The sequence below is a fragment of the Mus pahari genome, chromosome 1 (assembly GCF_900095145.1).
Source record: "Mus pahari chromosome 1, PAHARI_EIJ_v1.1, whole genome shotgun sequence".
NCBI lineage: Eukaryota > Metazoa > Chordata > Mammalia > Rodentia > Muridae > Mus > Mus pahari.
Window position 1 is genome coordinate 52,598,075 of NC_034590.1, and position 26,634 is coordinate 52,624,708.

The following is a 26,634-nucleotide window of genomic DNA, read 5'->3' on the forward strand; positions in this document are numbered from 1 at the left end:
AAGAAGAAGAAGAAGAAGAAGAAGAAGAAGAAGAAGAAGAAGAAGAAGAAGAAGAAGAAGAAGAAGAAGAAGAAGTGGCAGAAGAAAGAAAAAGGAAGTGGAAGGAAGAAAGCAAAATGAAACACTCGAAACATTTTTTAGGGTTGTAAATCACAGGTTCTTGGAAGGCTGAGGCAAGTAGATCACAAGTTTTAGAATTATTCAACCTACTGTCTAAAAAAAGAAAGAAAGAAAGATAGAAAGAAAAGAAGAGAAAATGAAGGAAAGAAAAGAAAAGAGAAAAGCATTTCCAGATATTGCATTCTGAGTGTTCAGAGTTGATAGTCTAGTTACCAAGAGACTCTCTATGACTTAGTCATTTCTAAATGACTTAAAGGGGAAAGAGAGGGGCTGATTCTCTGAGAGGATGCTGCCAAACGCACCTTGTAAGCCCGGTCCAGTCTCCAGGTATCTGAGAGGGAGCTCCCTGTCCTGGGTGCGCCCAAAAGGGAGGACTCCCACTAACTCTCCATATTCCTGGGCTCCTGCACTCCTAGACACCACCCACGGATGCAGAAGTCTGACTTGATTCAGAACACTTCCTGACACGCAAACTTTCTCAAGTACAGGATAATGATTACAGGAAAGATGCAGCGAGCACGGTGCCTTCTCTCTGCAAAGTCAGTAGGGTCACACACTGTTTGTCTGTGTCCCCTCACCTCTCACTCTGTACCCGGTGGAGAGTCGTGGGCAAGCTGTGGGGGTCCACCCCTTCCTTCCTCTGAAGCCAGAGAATGGCAGCTTGGAGTGATTTGTCTTCCTCCACGGTTCCTTCTGCTTCTGTTGATGTTTCCCTTCACAGTCCCAACTGCTGCTCACAGAGTGTGTGCCTGGGCAGGGGAGGAGGGCTGGGCACAGCTTGTGCACCATACAACCTGGCTATGTGGTTGAGCTTCACGCCTGGGAATGCATTGTCTTTGCTGGCCCACGGAAGGGTCAGTTTCCTGTGCTCAGAAAGGAGTGGACTGTAAGCCCCGAGGATTATTGGTGAGTCTGGGGTAGACATAATAAACCCACAGATCCAGTTGGGTTCTGCAGGAAGGACTTGACCACAGGGAACCAAGAGTTCTGGCTTGTTCAGGAGTCAGTCTGTGGCTCTGTAGCCCTGCAACTGCCAGGCTTGTGTTCAGTTCAGCACGTGGTGTCCATAGACGGAGCCGAGGACCCACACTGGCTCGCTAGTAGCAGGCCAAAGCTCTATGTGGCATCAAAATTCATTTGATAGTCCATAAAGTAGAGTCACCTTCAGGGCCAAGGCCCTGGCATTGCCAGCTCATTCTTCATCTACCATGGCCTGTGCTCATAAGTGGCAGCGCTTTTCTTCTGAGCCTGAGCCCTAGGATAGGGTTCCATGCTTTCGGGACCTCTGCATCCTTGAGGATTAGCTGCCTTTTCCCCATTGGTGTGGCTGCGCTATGCTACGGATCCATTTCTGAGGCTTGACATGTCTACACGTATGTATGTCTCTCCTATACACTGGATTCCCTGGAGGTGAAAGTGGATTATGAAGCCAGCTCCCCACCATCACCCATTAAGGGTTTGATAGGCATGTATAGGATTGTACTCTGGTATACTCAGGAGCCTGGCCTGCTGTCAGCTACCTATTGTAATAGCCCTGGGTCAAGACTCCATTCAGTCCCTTAGTACCCACCCCAACCTGGCCAGGAAGCCCAGGCGTTCTTGAGTAAAGATTTGCTAAGGTATGCCCAGGAAGTTTGATCTCAGGGGACTGACAGACATGGTAAGACTTGTGCTTGGCTCGGCAAGGCCAGTGTGTATGTTGTAGGGAGGGCTCTAAATGGTCTCTGCTTCTCCTAGGAGCACCTTCTGCTCCATCATTGCTCAGCTCACAGAGGAGACCCAGCCGCTGTTCGAGACCACACTCAAGTCCCGTGCTGTGTCCGAAGACAGCGACGTCAGGTTCACCTGCATTGTCACAGGTAATGATGCTATTGATATGGTCTCTATTAGGGCTCCTGCACAGAGCAGGGTCTCAGGAGGCTAGAATAGGTGTGGAGGAAAAGTGGGCTACGTGTATTAAACTAGTTGACTTTAGCTTTTATTTTTCCCTCATTTTAGATCTCTGTGTGGGCTGGTGTTCCCTTCTAGAAACATATTGTGTGTATTGTGTGTGTGTGTGTGTGTGTGTGTGTGCGCGTGTGTGCTTTGCCTTTCTTCTTTAGAACCTGTGTTCATGGCTAAGATTGGGACTCAGCTGGTCAGTTGGTAGAGTGCTACTAGTATGCATGAACCTGGTACAGGTCTGTAATTCCAGCACTTGGACAAGAAGATCAAAAATTTAAGGTCATTCTTAGCTACATAATGAAGGTTGTTTTGTTGTTGTTGTTGTTGTTTTTTTTTTTTTTTTGGTCTTTCGAGACAGGGTTTCTCGGNGTAGCCCTGGCTGTCCTGGAGCTCACTTTGTAGACCAGGCTGGCCTCAAACTCAGAAATCTGCCTGCCTCTGCCTCCCAAGTGCTGGGATTAAAGGCATGCGCCACCACCGCCCGGCTGTTACATAATGAGTTTGAGGCAGGCCTTGGCTACATGAGACCCTGTTTCAAAAAACAAAACAAAGACAATGAAGCCCCAAACTGTGCTCATCAAAGATCCTTCCCCTTCAAGTATACCCTGAGTACAGAGGACTGGTCTTTGAAGCCATCTTTTAAACACCTGACTGAAGAGTTGAACAGTTTGTGAATTGGGCGTATCCAGCCCTAGAGCATGTAGAGTGTAGTTACTCTGACTGTAGACCCTGAGGCAGGGAGCCGCCTTGGAACCCTCACTCCACCCCCTTCTCAGTACCTGGTGCTGGAGCAGATGGCTACCCCTTCAGTGAGTTAGGAGGCTGAGAGGCCAATACCTGCATAGCCATTGGGATAGCACTTAGCACCCTGCAGGTACCTTGCTTGTTTGGAAGCAAGACCACAACTGTTTGCTTTCCACTGAGCTCCCCGATGGCCTTTAAGTAGGAAGCTCTGTGACACCTGAGGGGACCAGGTCATGAGTGCTGGGACACTGGCTCCAGGGTTGTTCCTTTCCCATGCCTCCCAGCCCAGCTGCCTTCTACCCCATCCTGGCCTGCCCCAAGGCCTACTCACCTTTAGTGGCAAAGTCACCGTTGCAAAGCGCCAGACCCACGTGCCCCCAAGAACACGGTGCTTTGTTTAGTTTAGTTTTGTTTTGTCAGTTAGTCAATGGCTTGGTAGGTTTCCAGATGTCACACTCCCTGATCCTGAAGGGACTTGGTTAGCCCAGCCAGGTAAACAAATTCTTTGGGATTGGTTTTTTGTTCGTTTGTTTGTTTGTTTTGTTTTTTGTTTTTGTTTTTGTTTTCCCCTTATGGGTAGTTGTCTCAATGACCAGGCCACCAGCAGCAAATCTGCTAGAGAGACATTGGCTTCTCTGTGACACGGTGTGTTGCAGCTGAATTCTCCCGAACCCCTGTGAAGTTCTATTATTGCTAGTCCACCTTTGCAGAGGAGGGAGCTTGAAGAGGCTATGAGCTGCCCAAGGGCGAGGAGCTGGTTGCTTTCCCTTATGCACCACCTCTGGCTGAGTCTCCAGCACTGATTTCTTAGAAAACAACTTCACTCCATGATTCCTCATGTACTGCTTTATGTAGACTGTTCTTAATTATCTTTGAAAACAGTCAGGCCTGGGGACGCAGTTCAGTTGGTAGAGCCCTGGCATAGCGTGCACGAGACTGTGGCTTTGTCTTCTCACACTGGATAAACCTGTGGAGGGGCATTTCTGTGATTCCCACACTCTGCAGGCGGAGGCAGGAGGACCATAAATTTACCGCCATCCTTTGTTACACAGCCAGTTTGAAGCTATCTCAGGATGCAATGAGACCCTGTCTCCAAGGAAATGAAATTTTATTTTAATCAATTAATACACATGTATGTAGGGGAAGGTTTCAAATTATACTGAAAGACACTCATCAAAGCACAGCAGTGTAGTCCTTCCACCATCTGGGATTGTAGGTGTGAGCCATCCTACCTGGCTTGTTGCTGCTGTTGTCCTTTGAGACAGGGTCTCACTGCATCTCCTGCTGGCTTGCACACTGTGCAGACCAGGTGGGTCTTGATGAGGCCTAGGCTGGACTCCAACTGGAGATCTCGCCCCAGCTTCTGAGTGCTGCGATTTCAGGTGTGCACACTAGCAGGCCCAGCATTGTGTTGTCTGTTTGTTTGGTTGGTTTTTTTGAGACTGTTTTTAAAGACATTTTAACCTCCTCTCTTCCTCACCAGCCCTGTGCCCTGTGAGGGTTTTCTGGCTAGTTGTCAGTTTCTGCCACTTCTGACTCAGGCCCTGAGTGTGGCTCTGACTGTGCTTCACCTCCTATGTGCCTGTATCCTTCCTGTTTACAAAGTTTTGGGACTTTACAAAGTCCTATTTCTCATGTTGCCTGTTCTCCCCGTCTTCCCTGACCTCTGTCTCTCTGTGTCTGTGTGTCTGTCTGTCTCATGTCTCTCCCTCTCCTCGGTTTTGCATGTCCATTCTGCTACCTAGAGGCCTCTGCTGCTGTGTCTGGCAGACGCCTCCTCTCCCCACCTCCTGGGCCAGCCTCAGCACTTCCAGGAGAGTCCCTGCTCCACCCTCCGTAGCTCACTTCCTTTGCCATATTTTTGTCTCTGGGATCGTGAGATCTGAAAGGACAGGGTGCACGTGGGACTTGCTGGTGCCTCTCAGGAGCCGCCACAGTACTCACTTGCCACATGACCTCCCTGCCTCCTGGCCATGTTGATAACAAAATTACTATCTTTTCCACTTGGCTCATCTCAGCAGCAGCTCGGGTGGGGCAGTGGCAGTATCTGCTGTGGGGACCTGTGTGAAGAGCCTCAGGAAGAGCAGGCATAGGACACCATGGTTTCTCAGAATCAACGTGGACTTGCCAGACATCAGTTTGGTGTACAGAGTCTTGGGACGTTTGAATGCTCTCAATCTCCCCATGGGAGTAAGTCTTTTCTGCTTCAAGCCCAACTCAAAGAAGCAATTGAAGAATTATTATTCTGTGTGTGTGTGATATGTGTGTACTGTGGTGTGTGTGTGATATGTATGTACTATGGTATGTGTGTGGCATGATGTGTGTATGATATGTGTGTACATGTGTATGTATGTGTGCATGTGTGTGTGATATGTGTGTATGACATATATGGTATGTGTGTGTGTGTATGTGTATTATCTTAGTCAGGGTTTGTATTCCTGCACTAAACATCATGACCAAGAAGCAAGTTGGGGAGGAAAGGATTTATTCAGTTTACACTTCTATACTGCTGTTCATCACCAAAGGAAGTCAGGACAGGAACTCACACAGGGCGGGAACTTGGAGGCAGGAGCTGATGCAGAGGCCATGGAGGGATGCTGCTTACTGACTTGCTTCCTCTGGCTTGCTCAGCTTACTTTCTTATAGAACTTAAGACCACCAGCCCAGGGATGGCACCACCCACAATGGGCTGGGCCTTCCCACTTTGATCACTAACTGAGAAAATGACTTAGAGCTGGATATCATGGAGGCATTTCCTCAAGGGAGGCTCCTTTCTCTATGATAACTCCAACTTGTGTCAAGTTGACACACAAAACCAGCCAGTACGTGTATGTGTGTGATACGTGTGTGAGCATGGGGGCATACATACTGAAGCACACGTGTGGAGGTCAGAGGACAAATTTCAGGAGTCAGTTCTCTCCTTCCATCCTGGATCCTGTGGTTTGAGCTCAGGATATTAAGCTCACATAGCAAGTGTTTTAAAACCCTGAGCCCAAAGAAACAATTCTTTTTAAATGTGTGTGCGTGCGTGTGTGTGTGTGTGTGTGTGTGTGTGTGTGTTTGTGCCACATGCCATAGTGTGAATGTTAGAGAATGACTTGGGAGTTGGCTCTGTCCTTCCATCATGTGGGTCCCAGGGATGGGACTTGGGGTGGCAGGCTGGGTAGGAAGCACCTTCATCATCAAATCCATCTCATGGACTTCAGGAGCAACATTGTTGTTGTTGTTTGTTTGTTTGTCTTATCCCTGCACCTCATGGTATCCAGCCATGGTCTCCCACTGAGGCGCACCTACCAATTGAGTCTGTGCTGTTGTCAGGGCTCTGGGCAACCACAGTATCCACATCTCCAGTGGCTGTTGTTCCCTCCTGATCAAACATGGACCCCAAATCTCAGTTCATTCAGTTTTCCGTAGCAGATTAGAGAGGTCACCATGGTATCACCAAGTGTGGGTTGTGGGAAAGGGGGAAGGGAAACAGGAGGGTGCCAAGAACTGGGGAGACAGCGTTAGACATTCGATCTCAGTCTAGAGGTGCTCCTGGCTGATCAGTGGCTGAGGCTGGCCTCTGTGTGAGGCTGCTGAGCTCTCTGCTTGTCTTAGAGTGAAAACATCAGTTGCTCTTCCTCCCTGGGAGAGAAGCACTCCCTCCCCCAACAGAGGTAGGATGTGTCAGCCCCAACTCTGGGACCTTGCCAGGCAAAGATGATGGTTTCCTTATGGTTGGAACCTTGTCCTGGGGAGGAAGATTCAGCTGTAGCAAGGGAGCAGGGAACTGGCTGTTCTGGGAGGGAAACCCCTGCGGACCTGGAGCGGGAACACAAGACCTCCAGCGTTCTTTTCACTCACTGTGGGGACAGACAGTGGCTGGGCAATCTGACTCCTGGCTCCTGCAGGCCTCTTTAGGCTGGAATGCTACTGTCTGACACTGTTCATCTCTGCCCAGTGTGGTGGCCTCCCCATCTACTCTCTTCAGTTCTGGGGTACATTCTGTGTTGGGGTGTGTATGTGCACGTATGTGCTTAGTCACATGCTATGGCGGAGGAAGAAAGCATCAAAGGCAAGCAGGTTGAAGCCAGGGAACTAATCTGTGGTCAGAACCACATTTCTTGAATGAAAGAAAGAGAAAAGAAAGAATCCTATTTTGGGCAAATAAGACTAATATGAGAACTTTTAGGTGCAAAATGTTATGCATTGGCCCCAGAATCCTCATTGGGAAGAATTCTGGAGAAGGGAAGTTTCTGTGTCACGTGGCTTGGTTTCCTCCTGTGTGAAGGAGGACTCACAGCGATAGATCACCGCACAGCAGAGAGGGATCGGGGTTTGGGCCCTTCTCCTTTCTCACTGGGTGACCTTTGCAGAAGTCTTAACTCAGGAGCCCCGATTTCCTTTTCCTTTTCCTTACTTAAAAAAGCCTTTCACTGTTTTAATGCACGTATGCTCCAGAATATATATGTATAGCATGTGTATGGCAGTACCCTAGGAGGCCTGAAGAGGGCGTCAGTCTCTGGGACTGGAGTTCCAGGTGGTTGTGCAGGACTGTGTGGGGTCTGGGAACTGAACTCCAGGCTTCTGCAAGTGCAGCAAGTGCTCGAAATCTCAGGTGCGGGTCTCGTTGTCTTGTACTGGGGATTGTAACTACATCCTTAGGAGCATTCTGAGGGTAGATGGGACATGCGTGAAGACTGTGTCTCTCGGCTACTGGCACACAGTTAAGTCTTCCTCAATAAATGTGAGCAATTTGTGTTCAGAGGAACCAGGGAAAATTCCATAGCTGACAGTTAGTTCTCTTGAAACTCTAAACTCCTATTTGTCTAACTCCGAGTTTCTTTAAATTGGGAGTGGCTGGGAAAAGACTGAAGGTGTCTAAGTCAGTGCCCTAGGCGAGCCTTTCTGGCTGTGCAGCTGACAGTAGGCTGTGAAGGGGCGGGGGAACGTTACAGGCTCAGGTTCTATTTTGAACTCTCCCAGAGTGTTCTCTCTCTCTCTCTCTCTCTCTCTCTCTCTCTCTCTCTCTCTCTCTTTCTCTCTCTCTCTCTCATGTTTGCATGTGAGTTTGCATGTGTGTTTGCATATGTGCAACATGTATGGGAGTATGTGTGGAGCTGAGTTAAGGACCTAGTAGTCCTCTTAGGTTTTGTGTATAACACAGCGCCCATCACCCAGGAAGTAACCAGCATGTTACGAATAATCTTGTTTTTAAAGCCATTCTTGCTATGAAGCCCTGATCCCCATTATCGGCAGAATCACGGGGAGTCCCTGTGGCTCAGGCTCAGCTGTGTCGGCCACTCCGTGTTCCCCTCCTTGTCCCAGGCCTTTGTCCCACTCTAGCCTCTCTTGGACTGGAGGCTGAGGATGTCCCTCCCGGGCAGGTCATGAGGCAGAAGACTCCAAGGCCCTGGTGGGTGAGATCATCCCACGAGATGGTGAGAGCACCTGTGCTGGCCCTGGCCACACGCACAGTGATGTAACCCAGGGCTTTAGCGCACAGTGGAAACACAGGGCTCGGTTTACAGCCAGCACAGTCCAGTTTGTTCCTGGCCCAGCGGGCTGCAGCCCTGCCTCCCCTGCTCCCAGCTGATGTTTGAGTTCCCTTGCTTGCCCTTTGCCCTTCCTTATATGCCTCGGCTGGGGTTCCCGTGGGGTTGTTTCCTGTCCCCTTGCTCCTTTACTTGCTCATCCATCTGACAGGTGGTTATGGAGTAACCGCTATGCAGGCGCTGGTGCAGGTGATAGAGATAGTAGTGAACGAAAGGTGGCTCCTGCCCACTTGGGTCTCAGGTCTAGTAGGAGAGATGGCCAAGGGGCTAAGCTATTAGGGCGTGTGATTAGTGGTGGGAAGGGGAGGTGCTGGTGACGGGGGTATGCACCCAGGCCTTCAGTATTTCTTGATCCAAGACCAAATCCCCTGCCAAGAAGCTTGCTTCCTACGCTGGACCATAGCTCTCCATACAGTTGATGTATTCATTGGTAAATATTTACTTATTGTGGATTGCATTACCAGGCACTATTCTAGGAACTGGGGATACAGCAGTGACAAACACAGATAAGTCCCCGCTGTCACGAAGCCGATATTCGATATTCCGTGATGGGCACACCGTGACAGACAGGACACAACACAAATTAACAAGCTCAGTGTGTCTCATGGCAGTGTGCTCTAGGAAGGCACAAGAAGAGGGAGGCCAGCAAGGCGGAGGGGGAGAGCCACAGGCTCTTGAAGGCTGTTGGAAGGCCTCTGTGAGGGGTTGGATCGGAAGCGGAAGCGGAGTGGCGCAGGATGGGGCCTCCTGGGCTGTTAGTGTGAGCCAGCAAGGCTGAGGCCGGGTGCAGCTCACGAAGGGGAGAAGGAGATGAGATCGGTGCAGACCGTGTGTGCCTGTGTGAGGCGGGGCTCCTGGGGTGCCCTGAGTGTGGCTGATCTGGGAGTCTCACTCTGCTTGTGGCATTTCCAGTTGAAGAGAGGCCGCAACAGGGGTAGCGAGGCCATCGAGGAAGGTTTCCCTGGGACCCGAGTGGGGTATGAAGGTGGTGGGGACTAGGCTGTGACAGGAAATGGTCAGATTCTGGGTCTGCTCCCAAGGGTGAGCCTGTAGGACTGACTGTCTGACAGGGTGGGTGGGAGAAGAAAGGGAAAAGGAGGATTCAGGGCTGTGGCCTGAGCTACACTGGGGGATGGGTTGTCCCCTTACTGAGCTGTATGTGAATCGGCTTGGGATAAGGATAAGGAGTCGGATGGGTCACACCTGTGGCCTGTTAGGCCTTCAAGAACAGATATGAAGTCAATATGAAGTCACTGTACAGTCAGGAGTTGAGAGGAGAGGGCTGGGCTAGAAATTGCTACAGCAGGGGTGTCCTTGCTGCTCCTTGAGCAGCTAAAGCCAATCTAGGAAGAGAGCAGTCAGGTCTAAGAATCAGCAAGCGATGTAGCAATGTGCAAGTCACAGGTGACCTCGACGGTCGACGGACAGTTCAGGTGCAGCAGAGGAAACAGGAGCAGAACTGGAAGACAAGGCATAAAAACTTCCACAGATGGCTTCTGCAGGCTCAGGTACAGTGGCACACATCTCTATCCCAGCACTCAGAGGCAGAGGCAGGCAGGGCTCTGTGAGTTCAAGGCCAGCCTGGTCTACATTGTTCCAGGACAGCAAGGCCTACATAGAAAGACCCTGTCTCAATAATAATAATAATTATAATAATACTATGAGGCCAAGTGATGGTGTCATGTGCCTTTAATCTCTGGAAGCAGAGACAGGCGGATCCCTGTGAATTTGAAGCCAGCCAGCCAGGGCTACACAGAGAAACCCAGTTTCAAAGAGACCAATAAATGAATAAACAAATAAGTGAATAAATAAAAGATCTCTCTTCTAGTTGAAAGCTAAGAAGTTCTCTTCCTTCCACTCAGAGGGGAGAATGCTGTCTGCTTTGACAGATCCCACTTTCCGAAGCTGAGCTGAGTGACAGGGACAGTCCCTCCGGAGGGTCCGGGGCACTGGAACCGTCCAGCCTCTTCAGGCAGCTCGAAGCCCTTACCTCTGCATCTCCTCCCACTACTCAGGATCTCACCTATCGTTGTTCAATCTCTTGCTTCCTTGTCAGGATACCCAGAGCCAGAGGTGACCTGGTACAAGGATGACATAGAACTGGACCGTTACTGTGGCTTGCCAAAATACGAGATCACCCATCAAGGCAACCGTCACACCCTGCAGCTGTACAGGTGAGGGAGAGGGGCCGGCCTGGCTCTCTGCCCTCCTGAGGGCCCTGCGCTGGATCCTGCCATCAGACCTGGAGTCAGCTGGGTGGAAACACCCGGGCACTCTCTGGAGTTAGAGGGCAGGGCTCTGCTACTGAGTTGATCTACCTGGTGAACTGTGCCTTCTGCCAGTGTCTGGGACCTCCCCAGGCCAGGGCAGACGTGCTTCTGACAGCCACAAGTGAGTGCAACCAGAGGAGGCCCTGACCCTCAGAAACCTTTTCCATGAGGTCAGCAGCCAGGAAAAGCAACAGTGCCGTCATTACTACTCTCAGGGCTGTGTTGGTCACCTGCTTCTGAAAGGAGCTCTTCTGGGCCCCGAGTCTAATCCCTCCTGGGACAGCATGACCTTGGTCAGCTGCCCTCTTGTGGCCTCAGTTTCCTCCCGTTGTAACTGAGGAAATTTATGACGCCTAAGGTAGGGCAGGACTTGGATTGGGAGGGAGCCGGTGGTCAATGCCAGAGACTCTGGCTGTGGGGAGGAGCGGGGAGAGATGGCGCCTCATGCTCCTACCTCTAGGTGTCGGGAAGAAGATGCTGCCATCTACCAGGCCTCTGCCCGGAACACCAAGGGCATCGTGTCCTGCTCAGGGGTCCTAGAGGTGGGCACTATGACGGAGTACAAGATTCACCAGCGCTGGTTCGCCAAGTTGAAGCGCAAGGCTGCAGCCAAGATGAGGGAGATTGAGCAGAGTTGGAAGCATGGGAAAGAGGCTTCAGGGGAAGCTGACACGCTTCGCAAGATCAGCCCGGACCGCTTCCAAAGAAAGCGCCGACTGAGTGGAGCCGAAGAGGCGGTCCTCTCCGCGCCAGTCAGGGAGATGGAGGAAGGCTCCTCAACGGCTTGGCAGGAAGGAGAGACTGAGTCTGCTCAGCACCCGGGTTTGGGTTTGATCAACAGTTTTGCTCCTGGAGAGGCGCCCACCAATGGGGAGCCTGCCCCAGAGAACGGGGAAGACGGAGAGCATGGCTTGCTGACGTATATCTGCGAGGTCATGGAACTGGGGCCTCAGAACACCCCTCCAAAGGAATCTGGGGCTAAGAAGAAGAGGAAGGATGAGGAATCTAAACCAGGAGAGCAGAAGCCAGAGTTAGAAAAGGCAGAAGGGAGCCAGTGCTCTTCGGAAAATGGCATCCCCAGTACAGACAAACCCAATTCCAGTAGAAGGGAGAAGTCCACGGATACACAGCCAGCTCAGACCCAGCCCAGAGGCGGGGCAGCACGGGGGCCTGGGATAGAAAGCACCAGGAAGACAGCCTCTGTCCTGGGCACTCAAGACAAGGTCCAGGATGCCCCCGCCCCTGCCCTGGCCCCCGCCCCCACCCCGGCCCCGGCCCCCGTGCCAGTCCCTGCATCCACCCTTGTTCCAAGCCTCAGCTCAGAGCAGGTATATTTCTCCCTGAAGGACATGTTCATGGAGACCACCCGGGCAGGCAGGTCCCAGGAAGAGGAAAAGCCTCCACCTCCAAGGACCAGGGTAGCTGGAGAAAGTCCCCCAGGGAAGACACCGGTCAAGTCTAGAGGGGAGAAGGTACCGATGGCGCCCAGCCAGCCCACGTCTTCCATGGTCCCCCCGCCCATTAAGCCTTTGAACAGGAAGAGATTTGCCCCTCCTAAATCCAAAGTGGAGTCAACTACCACCTCTTCCTCAAGTCAGATTTCAGAATCTATGGCCCAGAGCTTGGGGAAGGCTCTACCTTCAGCCTCTACCCAGGTCCCAACACCCCCTGCTCGACGGAGACACGGCACCCGAGATAGCCCCTTGCAAGGACAAACAAGCCACAAGACTCCAGGAGAGGTAAGTGTGGATATTGAGTACTTAGAGGCTGCTCTGGGAAACTGACCTCATGGAAACTCTTGCTGTAAGGGCTTGGCAGCTAGTGAGTGGTGGGCTATTTATAGAAGGGGGTGGGGAAGGATTGAAGTGCCAGCCAAGCACAAGGGGCCACAGGCATGGCTGTGTTCCAGATAGGAGCATCTAGGCAGCACAGCTTGCCTATGTCTCTTTTTGTCTGAGAGAATAGAGAGGTTCCTGGCAGAGGGAGGAGGGGGGAGATGCTATTCTCTGGGAGGAGGAAGGGAGATAAGTAATCATGCTGAAACCTCGCTGCTTCATGAGGGAGATGGGAGCGTTTTGGAGTACGTAGCAGTATATACGATGTTCGATGCTCGTTAGAAGACTTGAAAATACTGTGTGTTAGTGGGGCAGTGGCGGCACACATCTTTAATCCCAGCACTTTGGAGGCAGAGGCAGGTGGATCTCTTGAGTTCCAGGACAGCCAAGGCTACACAGAAAACCCCTGTCTTGAAAATCGAGAAAAGAAGGAAAATAGTATATGTTATAATCCAAGCACTTGGGGAGACGTTATAATCCAAGCACTTGGGGAGACGTTATAATCCAAGCACTTGGGGAGACTTAGGCAGAAGAGAGTCAAGGAGTAGAACGCATAGCAAGACCTTGTTTCAAAATAAAACTACCCCCAGGCCCCCCAAAACGGAGTGTCTAAGAAGTTCTGTTTTACTCTGGCTTTACGTAAGGTTTTGGGATATGGCTTATCTATGTACCTGGCCCACAGCCCTTAGCAAGGTGGGATCTTGGGCTAGTAGTAATAATCAAAATAGTAATTGGTACCTGCTCTGCAGACCATTGCAAGAACTGTGTGCTTGGTAGGCATGGTGGGTGTACGTGACCTCAGTGTGGTGGCAGGTGGGGGAAAGCTGGGGACAGGAGTCCATCGTTTCTAGGGAACAGGTAGCCAAGAGGAAAATATTTGTGTGAAGGAGACAGAGGCACATGGGTGTCAGCAGCATGGAGCTTCAGGATTGGGGTGCAGAGGATGGGAGGTGGCCAGGGTAGAGGTGGGTAAGATTCCCCTAGGGTTAAAGTGTTCTACCTTTGGTCAGTGTTAGCAAGTTAGCAGCATTCCTTCCAGGCTCCGCCCAACAGTTACCTGGCAACAGCTACAGAGAGGACTGTTTCCCTCTGACTCTTTTCTCTCTGTGATCCCTTTCTCCATCTTTCTCCTTGCCCCCTCCCCCTTCCCCCTCTCCTTGTGTTCCTGGCTGCCCCCTTCTCCTCTTTCTTCTTCTTCTTCTTCTTCTTCTTCTTCTTCTTCTTCTTCTTCTTCTTCTTCTTCTTCTTCTTCTTCTTCTTCTTCTTCTTCTCTCTCTCTCTCTCTCTCTCTCTCTCTCTCTCTCTCCTTCTCTGTCTCCTCTTTTCCTCTGCCTCTACTCCCTTCTCAACCCGCCCCTTCCCATGCCCCCAAATAAACTCTGTTCTATACCAGAATAGAGCTCTATTCTATTCTATGACTGGACCTCAGGGGGACAGGGATGCCTCAGCATGAGCCTGCAGAAGCACCCTATCCTGTCACACCATACCACATTTTACAAAACATATCCTTGGCCTTACAAAACATGGGTCAGGAAGAGGGAAGCCAGTCTTCTGATGTGGGTGGGTGGGATAAGATAAATGGGGCACATTTATAGTAAGATTATCTTACTGTTTATCAGAAATTTCAGTTTTATTGTGCTCCATATTTCTGTTTACTAGATGTAGTGGTGATAATCTCTGACTTGGGCAGGAACTGAATTGAGATTGTTTCTCAGGGTAGAGAAGCCCGGAGTCCTGGCCCCGTCCATGAGCTGAGGGCTCTCTGTGGGAAGGAGTGTTACACAGGCACGTAGGCAGGACAGACAGTTGGAACTGTGAAGGGAAACACACAGGCGAACATTGATTCAGCAACTTAGAGCAAGATGGGGAGGAGTTTGGTAGATAACAGAGACGGACTTTCCCACAAAGAGAGAGCCTACAAGAGGGAAGAAAGAGAACCCTGGACTCAGGGGTGACTGGGCTGTGGCTTTATTTCAGTGCTAAGGTTAGGCTGTGGGACAAGTACATCAGAGGGCTTTGGGGTGGGACAAATCTCAAAGACCTCACACACACTCTGCATCTTTTGCCTACCTTGATTTCAGTTCCTGGTGACATCAGCTCCCCGGTGGCTCCAGGTCTAATAGGAGAGCTTGCTCGGTCTACTCTATGGCCCCCAACAGCCACAGGCTGCACAACAGCCGTCCAGAAAAATAGCCTTTGGAGGCCCCAAGGGAACTCATTTAGGAAGTGATCAATCAGGCTGGCTGCCAAGTGTGTGTGAGAGCCTGGCTTCTCTGCCCTTAAGGGTGGGAACCCACACCAAGGTGGCTGAATCCTCCTGGCAGGCCTAGGGGTGGATGGGCCAGCTCACCCCTCCCTTGGGTGGGGACACTGAAGGCACCTCAGGAGCTGAGTCTGGTTCTGCTTCTGCCAGAGCCATTCCTGGCTTTTATTTTATGTCTACATTTTTGGTAAGCTTTTAAAAAAATTCAATATTTGTGTGAAAAATGCATTTAACATGCAGATAGATATGTATTTTATTTATTTGTATGCATATACATGTATGCCTATGTGTGTGAGTATGTATGTGTGTACAATGGATTTGTCACCAAATGTGTGTGGGGGTGAGGGGACAACTAACAGGAGTCGATTCTCTCTTTCTGCTGTGTGGGCCCCAGGGAGGGAACATCAGATCCCTGAACTGGGGTTATGGACAGTTCTGAGTCACCACATGGTTCTGAAACCCAAGTCCAGGGCTTCTGCAGGAGCATTAAGTTTGCTAGGTGTGGTGTTGTGCACCTTTGATCTCAGTACTTGGGAGACAGAGGCAGGTGGATCTTTGTGAGTTGGAAGCCATGGAGGCCAGCTAGGACTACAAAGAAAGACCCTGTCTCAAAAACAAAAACAAAAACAAAGCAGTATTTTAATCATTGAGCTGTCTCTCTGGCTCTTTATTTCCATTTACCACTACTGCTATTATCAGTGTGTGTGTGTGTGTGTGTGTGTGTGTGTGTGTGTGTGTGTGTGTGTGTGTTCATCTCACAGTGTGTGTATAGGACAGAGGACAACTCCAGGAGTTGGTTTTCTCCTCTCACTGTGCAAACAAGGGATTGAATTCAGGTCATCAAACTTGTACACCAGGCTCTTTTATCTGCTCAGCCATCTTGCTGCCCTAATGTAGTTTTTCTATACTGCATATGTGTGTATGTGTATGTATGTGTGTATGTGTATGTATGTGTGTGTATGTGTGTGTATATGTATATATAATTATTTCATGAGCATTTCTCCATGCTTTAAAAAAATTCCACATGATTAAGTCTTGAACACCATAGCAAGAACATTTTAAGCACTTCCTCCACCTGCCTGGAGTTTTGCAGGCAACAGCACAGGCGTGAGAGACCTGAGCATGTCTCTCCCTCTTTAAAAATTAAAAAAAAAAAAAGATACTTATATGTATGAGTATTTTTCCAGAGGATCTCCTGGAACTGGGACTACAGTGGGTGTGTGCCACCATGTAGGTGCTAGGACCCAAGCCTGGGTCCTCTGCAAGTGCAGCCATCTCTGCAGTCCTCTGAGCTCGTCCCCTGACAAACTCTGTAGGTCCTGAGAAATGGTCATCCCAAGGGTGGGAACTCCTGCCTCACGTTAGGCCTGTGTCTTCCGGGGTGTCCTGAGGGCTGGTGGAGCTGGGGATACTGAAGAATCAAGGGATGGTCCACACTGACACTGGTGATAAATGCAAAGATGATACAGTGGATGCTAACTGCCAGGCTCTGAGGCCAAGCAGAAGAGCTGCCATCTCAGGTTTCAATGGGAGAGACATCTTAGAAGAGGCCAGACCTGTTTAGCCCCATGGATTTGTAACTAGTGATACAGCATTAGAGGAAAATACTGAATGGAATTATGAATGGAAAACAATACCTATAACATCTTTACATACAAAGAAACCAGATGCAAGGAAGGAACAGCAAACAGAATGAAGCTAGGGGGATGAGGTAAGGTGGGCTGGACGAGGTCTGCAGAGCCGCCTGGACCTACCACCATGCTCACAAAGCCACAGAGTACCAGGAGCGTCTCCATGCTTTCTCCCCTCCTAGGTTTGTATTCTGTCTCCCTACAGCATTAAGGTTTGGATGAGGCAAAGGAGGCGAGAACTGGGACTTGCTGAGTTCTAGCTTCCATTCATGCTGGGTTAGGTATTCAAGTTCAGACCAACCTCACACTTCAGTAAAGCCGGGACATCACAGCAAACCATGAGAAGTGTCTTCCTGAGAGCTTCGGAGAGCTAACAACGTGGGAAGTTAGTGGGCCAGGTTCTGGGAGGAGACTGACATCTACAGTGGTGAGCCCAGAGGCTTGGGAGATGGTTCAGTGGGTAAAGAGCCTTGCTGTGCGGGTCTGAGGACCTGAGTTTGGCTCCGCAATGCTCATGTAACGCTGGGCAGCCATACTGCCTGCCTGTACTCACCGGCAGTACTGAGGAGACGGGACTCCCAGAGCCTCCGTGACTCTAACTTGCTGCAATCCTCTTGTCTCAGCTCCCTAAATGCTGGGTGGGATTGTGTGGGTGTTTATGATACCTGGTCTTTTTGTTTGTTTGTTTGTTTGTTTGTTTGTTTGTTTTAATTCTTTTCATTAAAGTAGTTCATATATAATATTTAGCACCAATCTAAGATAAGTAGAAAAACTAAAATAGCTTCTGAGTTCAAGAAGGGAAAAGGGCGAGGTCAGAAACCTCAGCAGAGAACTAGCTACTATAATCAGTGGCAGAGGATTGGGATGTGACTCTGCTGGTAGAGCCCCATCCTGACCAGGACGCAAGAAGGCCGGGGTGGGAGTCTCAGTGCCACGTAACTGGGTGTGGTGGTCAGTGCCTCTAATCCTAACACTCTGCAGGTAGGAGCAGGAAGATCAGAAGTTCAAGGCCATCCCTTGACTTCACAGAGAGTTCTAGGTCAGCTAGGCATAAGACACTATCTCAAAAAGAAAAGAGAATCCAAATGCTCCTAGAAAGGCTTTGAAAAATGGGCCAACAGGCAACTACAACCTGAGGCTGGAATGGGAGTTACAGGGTGAATACAAAGGCACCCGCCACAACTCCTCTCCGCTGTGAGATCGGGGTCTGAGGGGAAAGACAAGGTTCTCACGGGGGAAACACTGAGTTAGAAGTCAGGCACGTCTGAGAGCAGTTCTCCTGAGCCCCGTCTCACTCCCCAGCCTGATGTTGAGAGCAGAGGCTGTGATGAGCCTGCATCTCCCTGTGCTAATTCTCTTCAGGCTCTAGGGAGTGCCCTGGCCGTTCCTACTGACCTCTGCCCTAGAGCTGAGACCTCTGGGTATGCATGCTGCTGGGAGAGTTCGTGGCTAGGGGGTCTGTGTCAAGTGTGCAACCGCTGTCCTGCTGGTGTCTGCCCCTTTGGCCGTCTTAATGGTTAGATCTGGCTACCAGCTGAGAACATAGACTTGAGGCTAGGTCTCCCTTGTGACCATGGTGACATGGTGGCAGAAGCCAGTTGTCTAGAACCTTGAGGGAGGAGAATGTTCTCTGTATTTACAGGACTGTGGCACGAAGCTCTGATGAAGGGGTTTGTTTATTTTCCTTCAAGACTCTTCCTTGTCCAAGGCAAGGCTCACAGGTGAAATTATATAGCAGAACTGCATAATGAAATTCCAGAGACCTAGGGACCTAGAAAGTCCTGGGGAGATCATGAACAGGGGTGGCTTGGAGAATGACCACTGAGAATCATGAATAACCGACTTCACAAATGCTACACATTTCAAAACTTGTTTGAGAGTGGCTGTAGCTAGGACCATCGTTCCATTATCAGGCTAGCCACTTGGGTGGCATACGTAGAGGACAGATCCAGATACTACAGGAAAGGCCTTGAAAATGGGCCAGGCACAAAAATTACAATGTCAGAGGCTTGAATGGAACTTACAGCTTGAACACAATCAAGAAGATAGCTTCCTAAGTTAAAAATATTAGCATTTGAAGGCTACCAAGGCGGCTCAGTAGGTAAGAGTTCTCGCTGCTCTTCCAGAGGACCCAAGTTTGGTTTGCAGCATCCAGCTCAAAACTGCCTTTAACTCCCACTCTAGGGGATCCAGGGTCACGCCTGTCACATATCATATCTCCAACTTCTGGAAAGTTTCCCTCCTCCTAGTCATTGTGCCTTGTGTGTTCATATCTGATGATTCTAATGCCTAGGTCCATTTGTTTGTTTGTTTGTTTGTTTTGTTATTTTGAGACCGGTCTCACTATGTAGTTCTGAATGTCCTAGAACTCATTATGTAGACCAGGCTGGCCTAAAACACAAACATCAGGGCCTGGAGAGAGATGGCTCAGCAGTTAAGCTCTTCCACAAGATGTGGGTTCAATTCCCAGCATCCATGCGGCAACTTACAACTGTCTGTAACTCCAGGATCTGACACCCTCACTCAGACATACATAATGCACATTAAAACAAACAAACAAAAACAAAAAGACAAAAACTCAGAAATCTGCCTGCCTCTGCCTCCTGAATGCTAGGATCAGAGGCCTGTACCACCATACCTAGATAAATAACATGCACATGTCAATATTATATCTGAGCAAATATAAAATGCATCTTGGCTGGGCATGGTGAATTTGAGGCTTGCCTGGTCTACCTGTGAGTTCAAGGCCATTTTGGGCTAGGTGGTACTATGATTTAAAAAGAAAAAAAATCAAGCAGAGGGCAAGGTCATTCTGTCATCATTCTGTCACCATCCTCTGCAGCATGGCCATCTTCCAGTTGTTTAGGAGAAAAGAGGACTAAGAAGGAAAATACTTAACGCCCAGCCAGGGATTAAAGTCATTGGATGAGATTTACAGAAATATATACACAAGAGAGTTTAATTCCAGTCATCATTATCAGATAAAAGAAAGTTCAATTTGATAAGTTAACTACCATTGACAAATGCTGTAAAAGCTGCCACTGCAAATCTATCGGCTTTCTAGAAACACTCTTTCGTCAGACCATCTCAGTTATGCTGGGCCAGATGTCTCTGATTCGAGCGTGCTCAAAACAAGGCTGGAATTTCTGCACGTGCAGCAAACAGAAGCAAAAGGTAGACATGGTTGCCTTGTGAAAGCATAAGATAAAATCGCCTTGTTATTTTAAATGATAAAGAAAAAGAAAGTTTGGGGCTGGTGAGATGGCTCAGTGGGTAAGAGCACCCGACTGCTCTTCCGAAGGTCCGGAGTTCAAATCCCAGCAACCACATGGCGGCTCATAACCATCCATAACAAGATCTGACACCCTCTTCTGGAGTGTCTGAAGACAGCTACAGTGTACTTACATATAATAAATAAATCTTAAAAAAAAAAAGAAAAAGAAAGTTTAAAGCTCACCATGACCTACAAGGAGACACAAATTTGCAAGAAGCTAGGAGACAACTACTAGGAACTTCTCTTTTTCTTTCTTTCTTTCTTTCTTTCTTTCTTTCTTTCTTTCTTTCTTTCTTTCTTTCTTTCTTTCTTCCTTTCTTCCTTTCTTCCTTTCTTTCTTTCTTTCTTTCTTTCTTTCTTTCTTTCTTTCTTTCTTTCTTTCTTTCTTTCTTTCTTTCTTTCTAATTGGAGAAAGAGGAATGTTTGCTGCAGAAAAATACTAGTTCCAACAGTTTCTGAAGGAAGAGGAGGAGGTCTAGAATACTCCAAAGAGCGAGAACACTTTCTTGTTTGATGACAAAGATGATGACCATGTACCTGGGCGAGAGGAGGTAAAATTGTATTGTCATAGGAGAAGGCACTCTGGTGGGGAAACAAACAGAAAGGCCAGAGAGCAATCTAAAGGGGACTCTTGGCAGATGCTGGGGCCTGGGACTGCTGGAGATGAAGAGACCGTGGGAAATAATGAAAGAGAGAGAGAGAGAGAGAGACCCAAAGAAGAAAAGATTGCATCAGAGAGGCCAGAGAATGAGTGGGCCTTTATTCTCTGAGAATTTAAGCAGGAAGAGGTGAGGCAGGGTGAAAGGACAACCTGGTGCTGATGTTGTTTGTAATGTGAAAGCTTATGCGATACCACCCGGGCTTGCTCTGCACAACTAAAAAATAGATTTATTATATGCATGCAAATGTTTTGCTTACATGTTTGTGCTGCACCATGCGTGTGCCTGATGACCACAGTCAGAAGAGAGCCTGTAAGAGTTCCGTTACAGATAGTTGTGAGCTGCCATGTAAGTTGTTGGGAACCAAACCAGTTCTTCGGCAAGAGCGGCGGGTGCTCTTAAGCTGCTGCGTCATCTTTCCAGCCCCACGCTTGCAGAGTTGTCTAAAGAAATATGTTGTTGGGACTGGGGAAGCTGCTAAATTGCTTGCCTCACAAATGCGAGTGCCCTAGTTCACTTTTCAGTGCCCACTCACACCAGCCGGGCACAGTGTCATATGCTTGTAATCCCAGCACTGGAGAGCAGAGACATTGGAGGTCACTGGTCAGTCAGCCTAGCCGAATCGGTGAGCCCCAGGTCCAGGTAAAAGTGTCTCAGAACTCAAGGTGAGAGTTCCTGAGGGACCATACCCTAAGTTGGCATATGGCCTTTACCTACCTGTGCACCTACACACACGCACCTGTGCACATACCTATGCACGCCATTCACAGAAATACATTGTTTGAGCACACATTCTATTGCTTAGAGAGCTTGGCCCTTGTAGGCGTGTAGAGATTCATTCATCGACCATATATCTGTTGGTCTCTAACTCTAACCTTGACCTGTGCTGGACCCTCATTATAGAGATGGGCCGGTGGATTAGTAAATGGATACGCACATAGGATAAATAATTGCCACAAAGTATGAGGGTGTGAGGACACACACTGGGCATCCCACCTGTAACTCTGATGCCCTCTTCTGGACAGCATGGGCACTCCACTCACATGCACATAGCCATATACAAATATGTCTTGGATGTCAAAGAGAAGTTAAAGAACATTTAAGTTAAAAATTCTTCATTCAGACTACTATACTCACCAAATATGACTATTTCCCCCATATTCATACCATGCATTCAACATTCTATATTTAGTAAAGAAACTAAATTTTACTGTATTTTGGCTATATAGAATTTAAAAATTTGTATTCTATTATTGAGATAGGGTCTCACTCCGTAGCCTTAGCTGGCATGGAACGCTCCCTACAGACCAGGCTAAACTTGGTTGTAGAGGCCCAGCTGTCTCTGCCTCCAGAGGAGCAAAGGTGTACGCTACCACACTTCGTTTAGGGTTTGTTTGCTTGGGTGATTGGGTGGCTGGGTTTTTTTGAGACAGGATTTCTCTGTGTCACAGCCCTAGCTGTTCTGGACTAGCTTTGTGGACCAGGTTGGCCTTCAATTCCCAGAAATCTGCCTGCCTCCGCCGGCATTAAAGGAGTATGCCCTAGGTCTGGTGTTTTGTTTCTGTTAAGTGATTTTAACAATGACTTTTAGTTGTGTGTTTGTAGATATGTGTTTATGAGTGTAGGTGCCCCAGAATGGAGCTGTAGTTATGGATGTTTTTGAGTTACCCCATGTGGGTGCTGGGAGCCAAACTCGGGTTCTCTGCAAGAGCAACGACTGAATCATTTCTGCAGTCTTTAATGTTTTTCTTTTAAAAACAGAGCAACATAGACTTATTATTAAGGAGCAGTGAGACAGAACTCCCAGAGTAGAAGGGTCTCCAAGGGAAGACTTCCAGTTGCTTGACTTTTGTTTCTTTATGATGAGCAACGCCAGTGACCCCCCCACCCCTGTTCTGTTTCTCTACTATCTCCTAGTAGAGAGTGTTATTTCTCAATGATGATCTTTGTGTAGTTAGATCCCTCCCCCTCGCACGCACGCGCATGCTATTTATTTTCAGACTAGGTCTCCCTGTGTGGCTCTCGCTGGCCTGGACCTCAGGAAGCAGGGATCTGTTTGCCTCCACTTTGGAGTGGGAGACCAGAGTCTTGTGCCAACCATGCACGGTTGTTTTTGAAACAGGGTCTCAAGCACCCCAGGCTGCCCTTAAACTAGGCTTGTAACTGAGGAGAACTTAAACTTTGGATTCTTCCCCACTAATTAGAGGCCGATAGCGCCATACCTGGATTATATGGTGCCGGGCACAGAAGAACCCAGGGTCTTTGCTGTGCTCCTCCATGAGAACTCTAGCCCTTGAGCTACATCGCCAGCCTGGCTCGTGGCTTGCTCTTATGAGTGACATCATCAGAGAGCTTACTCCACCTGCAGTCTTCCTGACTCATCTGTGCACATCTGTGCTGCGGTGCTGCTCAGGGGTGTCCCGCTGACCTGATCTTCCCCTCTGAAAAGTCTACTCGGCTTTAGTCTTGGTTCCAGGATTCCACATTCACATAAGATAAACACATTTGGTGCCTCCCACAGTTAGTTAGTTAGTTAGTTAGTTAGTTAGTTAGTTAGTTTTCTCAAGACAGAGTTTCTCTGTGTGGCCCCTGCCTTTGCCTTCTCAGTGCTGGGATTAAAGATGTGAGCTATCACACCTGACTTCACATTTTATTTTACTTAATTATTATCCCCCTCCATAGTGTGTGTTTGTGTGTGTGTATGTATGTGTGTGTCTGTGTGTATCCGTATTTGTGTGTATATGTGTGTGTCTGTGTGTCTGTATGTGTATCTGTGTGTGTTTGTATGTGTCTGTATGTCTCTTGTGTGTGTGTTTCTGTGTGTGTGTGTCTGTGTATGTGTGTGTGTATGTATCCATGTGTGTATATGTGTGGGGTGTGTATGTTTGTATATATGTCTCCTCTGTGTGTGTGTGTGTGTGTGTCTGAGGACAGCTTTAGGGAGTTGATTCTTGCCTTCTGTTCTGTTAAACCAGGGTCATTCTGGCTTTCTGCCCTGCTCACAGCACACGTGCTCTTACTCTCTGGTGGGAAGGTGTCCACCCCAGCACTGTTGTCCTTTAAGGGTGGCTAGCAGATGCTGTGGTGAGAAGTGAGAGGGCAGCCTAGGGTGTGGGAACCTAGCACAGCAGTGGGTATAGAGAGACACCCGCAGGTGTCATTCAGAGTTCTCCGACATCCTGTTATTTCCACATGCCCAGTGGGTATTTCTGCCAGACACTGTCCTTGAAGCCAATATCAACACACATTTTAACATTCTCTCAATCTACTGTAATTCTAAGTCAGGTGTTACATACAAGAAGGACTGGCCAGCCTGGGGGTTTGTGCATATAGTCCCAGCATTCAGGAGGTTGAGGGAAGAGGATCAATAGATAGATCAAGGCCTGCCTCAGCTACAGAGTGAGTTTGAGGCTAGCCTGTGCTGCATATAACCCTGTTTGAACCCCCTGCACTCTACCTTCCAAAAAAAAAAAAAAAAAAAAAAAAAAAAGAAAAGAAGGAAGGAGAGAGGGAGGGGTGGAGAGAGGGGGGAGGGAAGAAAGACAGATGGGGGGAGGTTAAGAGGCAAATGGAGGTTGTGGGAGCACTGGGGCAAAGACGATATCCTCCAAGTGATAGAGGGGTCAGTTGGCAGGGTCGATCACAAACAGTCTTTCAAGACTGGCAGGTTTCTTCAGGGAGAGGTCAGAAGGCCAGATGGGCCTGGGTTCTAGATATTCCTTAATCTAGTTTCTAGGATCAGGCCTGAGGCTTTGGGTTCTTTTGGGTTCTCAGTGTGCCTCGGTCGTGGACTGGGTAGCGCAGAGCAGTTCTGGATGAGATCAGAGAAAGCTGGGATGCCAACTGCACAGAGAGCAACAAGTGTCGTTAAGGCTGTGCTTCTGGCCTTGTGTTTTCAGGCTATGGAGTCCCCGGCAACCGCGGATCCTGCCATGTCTGCCAGCAGCAGCCCCAACACCGTCTCTGTTGATCATGGCAGCTGTGGAAATCAAGGGGTCACAGAGCCCATGGATACAGAAACTCAGGAAGATGGGAGGACACTTGCCGAGGGGAGAACTGGAAGTAGGAAGAAAACACACACAGATGGAAAGCTGCAAGTGGATGGGAGGACTCAGGGAGACGGAGCACACACTTTGCTGAGGACACAGGCAGGTGAGAAGGCACCGACAGACATTGTGACACAAGGAAGTGAAAGGCCACAGTCAGACAGGAGTTCTTGGAAGAATTTGGTGACACAGAGAAGAGTGGATATGCAGGTAGGACAGATGCAGGCAGGTGAGAAGTGGCAGCAAGACCCGGGAGACACAAGGATACAGGAGGAAGAACAGGAGACACAGTCAGCCGCAGGCAGCATTCCGGTAGCTTTTGAAACCCAATCAGAGCAGCCGTCCCTGGCTAGCCTCAGCGCACTGCCAGGAACTCTCAAACGCTCACCCTCAGGATGCCCTAGAGAGCCCCAGGCTGTAGAATGTTTTGAGAAGAGCACAGAGGCATCCTGTGCCCAAGGAAGAGCTGGCTTGATGCTGCGGTCTGAAGAGGCAGCCTTCAGAAGCCACGAGGACCCGCTGCTATGCTCCCCACCCGGGAACCATACATACCCAACACAGTTGCCTCCCGAGGGGAACTCGGAGCATTTGGGAGGAGAAACCCAGGAAAGGCCAGAGGAAGAGGAGAGCCTGTTTCAGTGCCCTGAGAAGGAGCAGCCCCAGGAACCGCTGCATGTGGATCTCTCTGGTGGGCATTCAACTGGCTTGAGTCAGGAGGTGCCTGCCATGCCTTCTCTTCCTGGGACGGGCCTCACCAGTAGTCTTCAGGAGGAGGGCACCACAGCCACTCAGCACACAATCACAGATGTCCCCCTTCCCTCCAGGGCCCAGGACTTTCCGAGTTCTGCTCCCACTCTGCAACTGCGGCCAGGGTCCCCCGCTCAGAGTCACCCACCAGAAGCCATGGCTACTAGCAGTGAGGGAGCCTGTGCCAAGGAGCCCAATGTGGATGGGAGGTCCTCAGGTCCCCGGAGCTGTGACCCTGGCCTTATAGATTCCCTGAAGAACTACTTGCTTCTGCTGCTGAAGCTATCCAGTTCAGAGTCAAGTGAAGCCAGGGCAGAGTCCCAGGAAGTGGCTGCCACCGGAGGCTTAACTTCCTCCTCTACTCTGGTCCCCACCATGGAAGTGGCTGGACTGAGTCCTAGGACGTCCAGGCGCATCCTGGAACGCGTGGAGAACAATCACTTAGTGCACAGTGCACAGACCCTGTTGCTGAGCCCCTGTACCTCCCGCCGTCTTACTGGCCTTCTGGACCGTGAGGTACAGGCTGGCCAGCAGGCTCTGGCTGCTGCCCAGTGCTCTCGGGGCCCTTGCCCCACCCCCCTCACCATCCCTGCCATTGTGGTGGGTGAGGAAGGATCTGCTGCTGGTGAGGGAGAGGATTCCGAGGAGAGGATTTTGCAGGAAAGTGACAAGAAGGGACTGCTAGGGGAGGTGGATGGGCAAACAGTGGAGAGCAGAACCCAGGAGCCCTGCCAAGAAGAAGCAATGCCAGGGGAGGCTCTGATGGGTCTCCCTGCAGCTACACCCGAGGAACTGGCTCTAGGGGCCCGGAGGAAGAGGTTCCTCCCTAAGGTCAGAGCAGGGTCAGATGGAGAGGCGAACAAGGCTGAAGAAAGGGAGAGCCCCACAGTTTCCCCTCGGGGACCCAGGAAGGGCCTGACACCTGGGTCACCAGGGACTCCAGGGCGGGAGAGACGGTCCCCTACCCAGGCCCGGAAAGCCAGCATGTTAGAGGTACCTGGAGCAGAAGAAGAGCCTGCAGCTGGAGACTTGGTCTCCAGATCCAAAGACAGTGGCCTGGACTCAGAGCCTGCGGTGGATGAAGGCAAGCAGGAAGCTCTGACCAAGCAAAGGAAAGCTAAGGACCTGCTAAGAGGTGAGTGCCAGGAGGGGGTGGGGAAGCTGCAGTGAACACAGGGCCCTACTGTGAGCACCACCCCATGAGGGGCACCACCCTGCTAGGAGGCAGTAGTTCCTTGAGAAACAGCACTGCAGGAGCTATCTGAGGGGCCTAGAGCACCAGGAAGGGAGGTGACAGTGACGGTGATGGTGGCCGCAGCTGTGGCACTGTCAGGGGTAAAGGCCAGGGAGAGATCTAGTGAAGGGCAGGCCAGCTATTGTGGGGCTTTCTTTGCTCCCAGCATTCCAGAATCTAAGGCAGGAGGCTGAAAGTCCAAGGTCAGCCTGGGCTACTCAGGGAGACCCTGTCTGAAAACCAGATCAAACAGGAACAAAGCAAGAACAAAGGCTCAGCTCAGCACAGGCCCGGGCTTCAGGGGCCTCCGGGCCCCACCGTCATCTCTGC

General features: G+C 49.8%; 1 protein-coding gene across 1 annotated transcript in view; it reads left to right on the top strand.

Moving 5' to 3' along the window:
* Nucleotides 1-26,634, top strand: part of Alpk3 (alpha kinase 3) — a 45,984-nt gene that overhangs the window by 9,268 nt on the left and 10,082 nt on the right. Inside the window, exons 3-6 of the mRNA XM_021219880.2 lie at nt 1,858-1,979; nt 10,402-10,519; nt 11,076-12,354; nt 24,177-26,205. Of these exons, the coding sequence (XP_021075539.1) occupies nt 1,858-1,979; nt 10,402-10,519; nt 11,076-12,354; nt 24,177-26,205 (3,548 nt within the window). The remainder of the gene's footprint in view (nt 1-1,857; nt 1,980-10,401; nt 10,520-11,075; nt 12,355-24,176; nt 26,206-26,634) is intronic.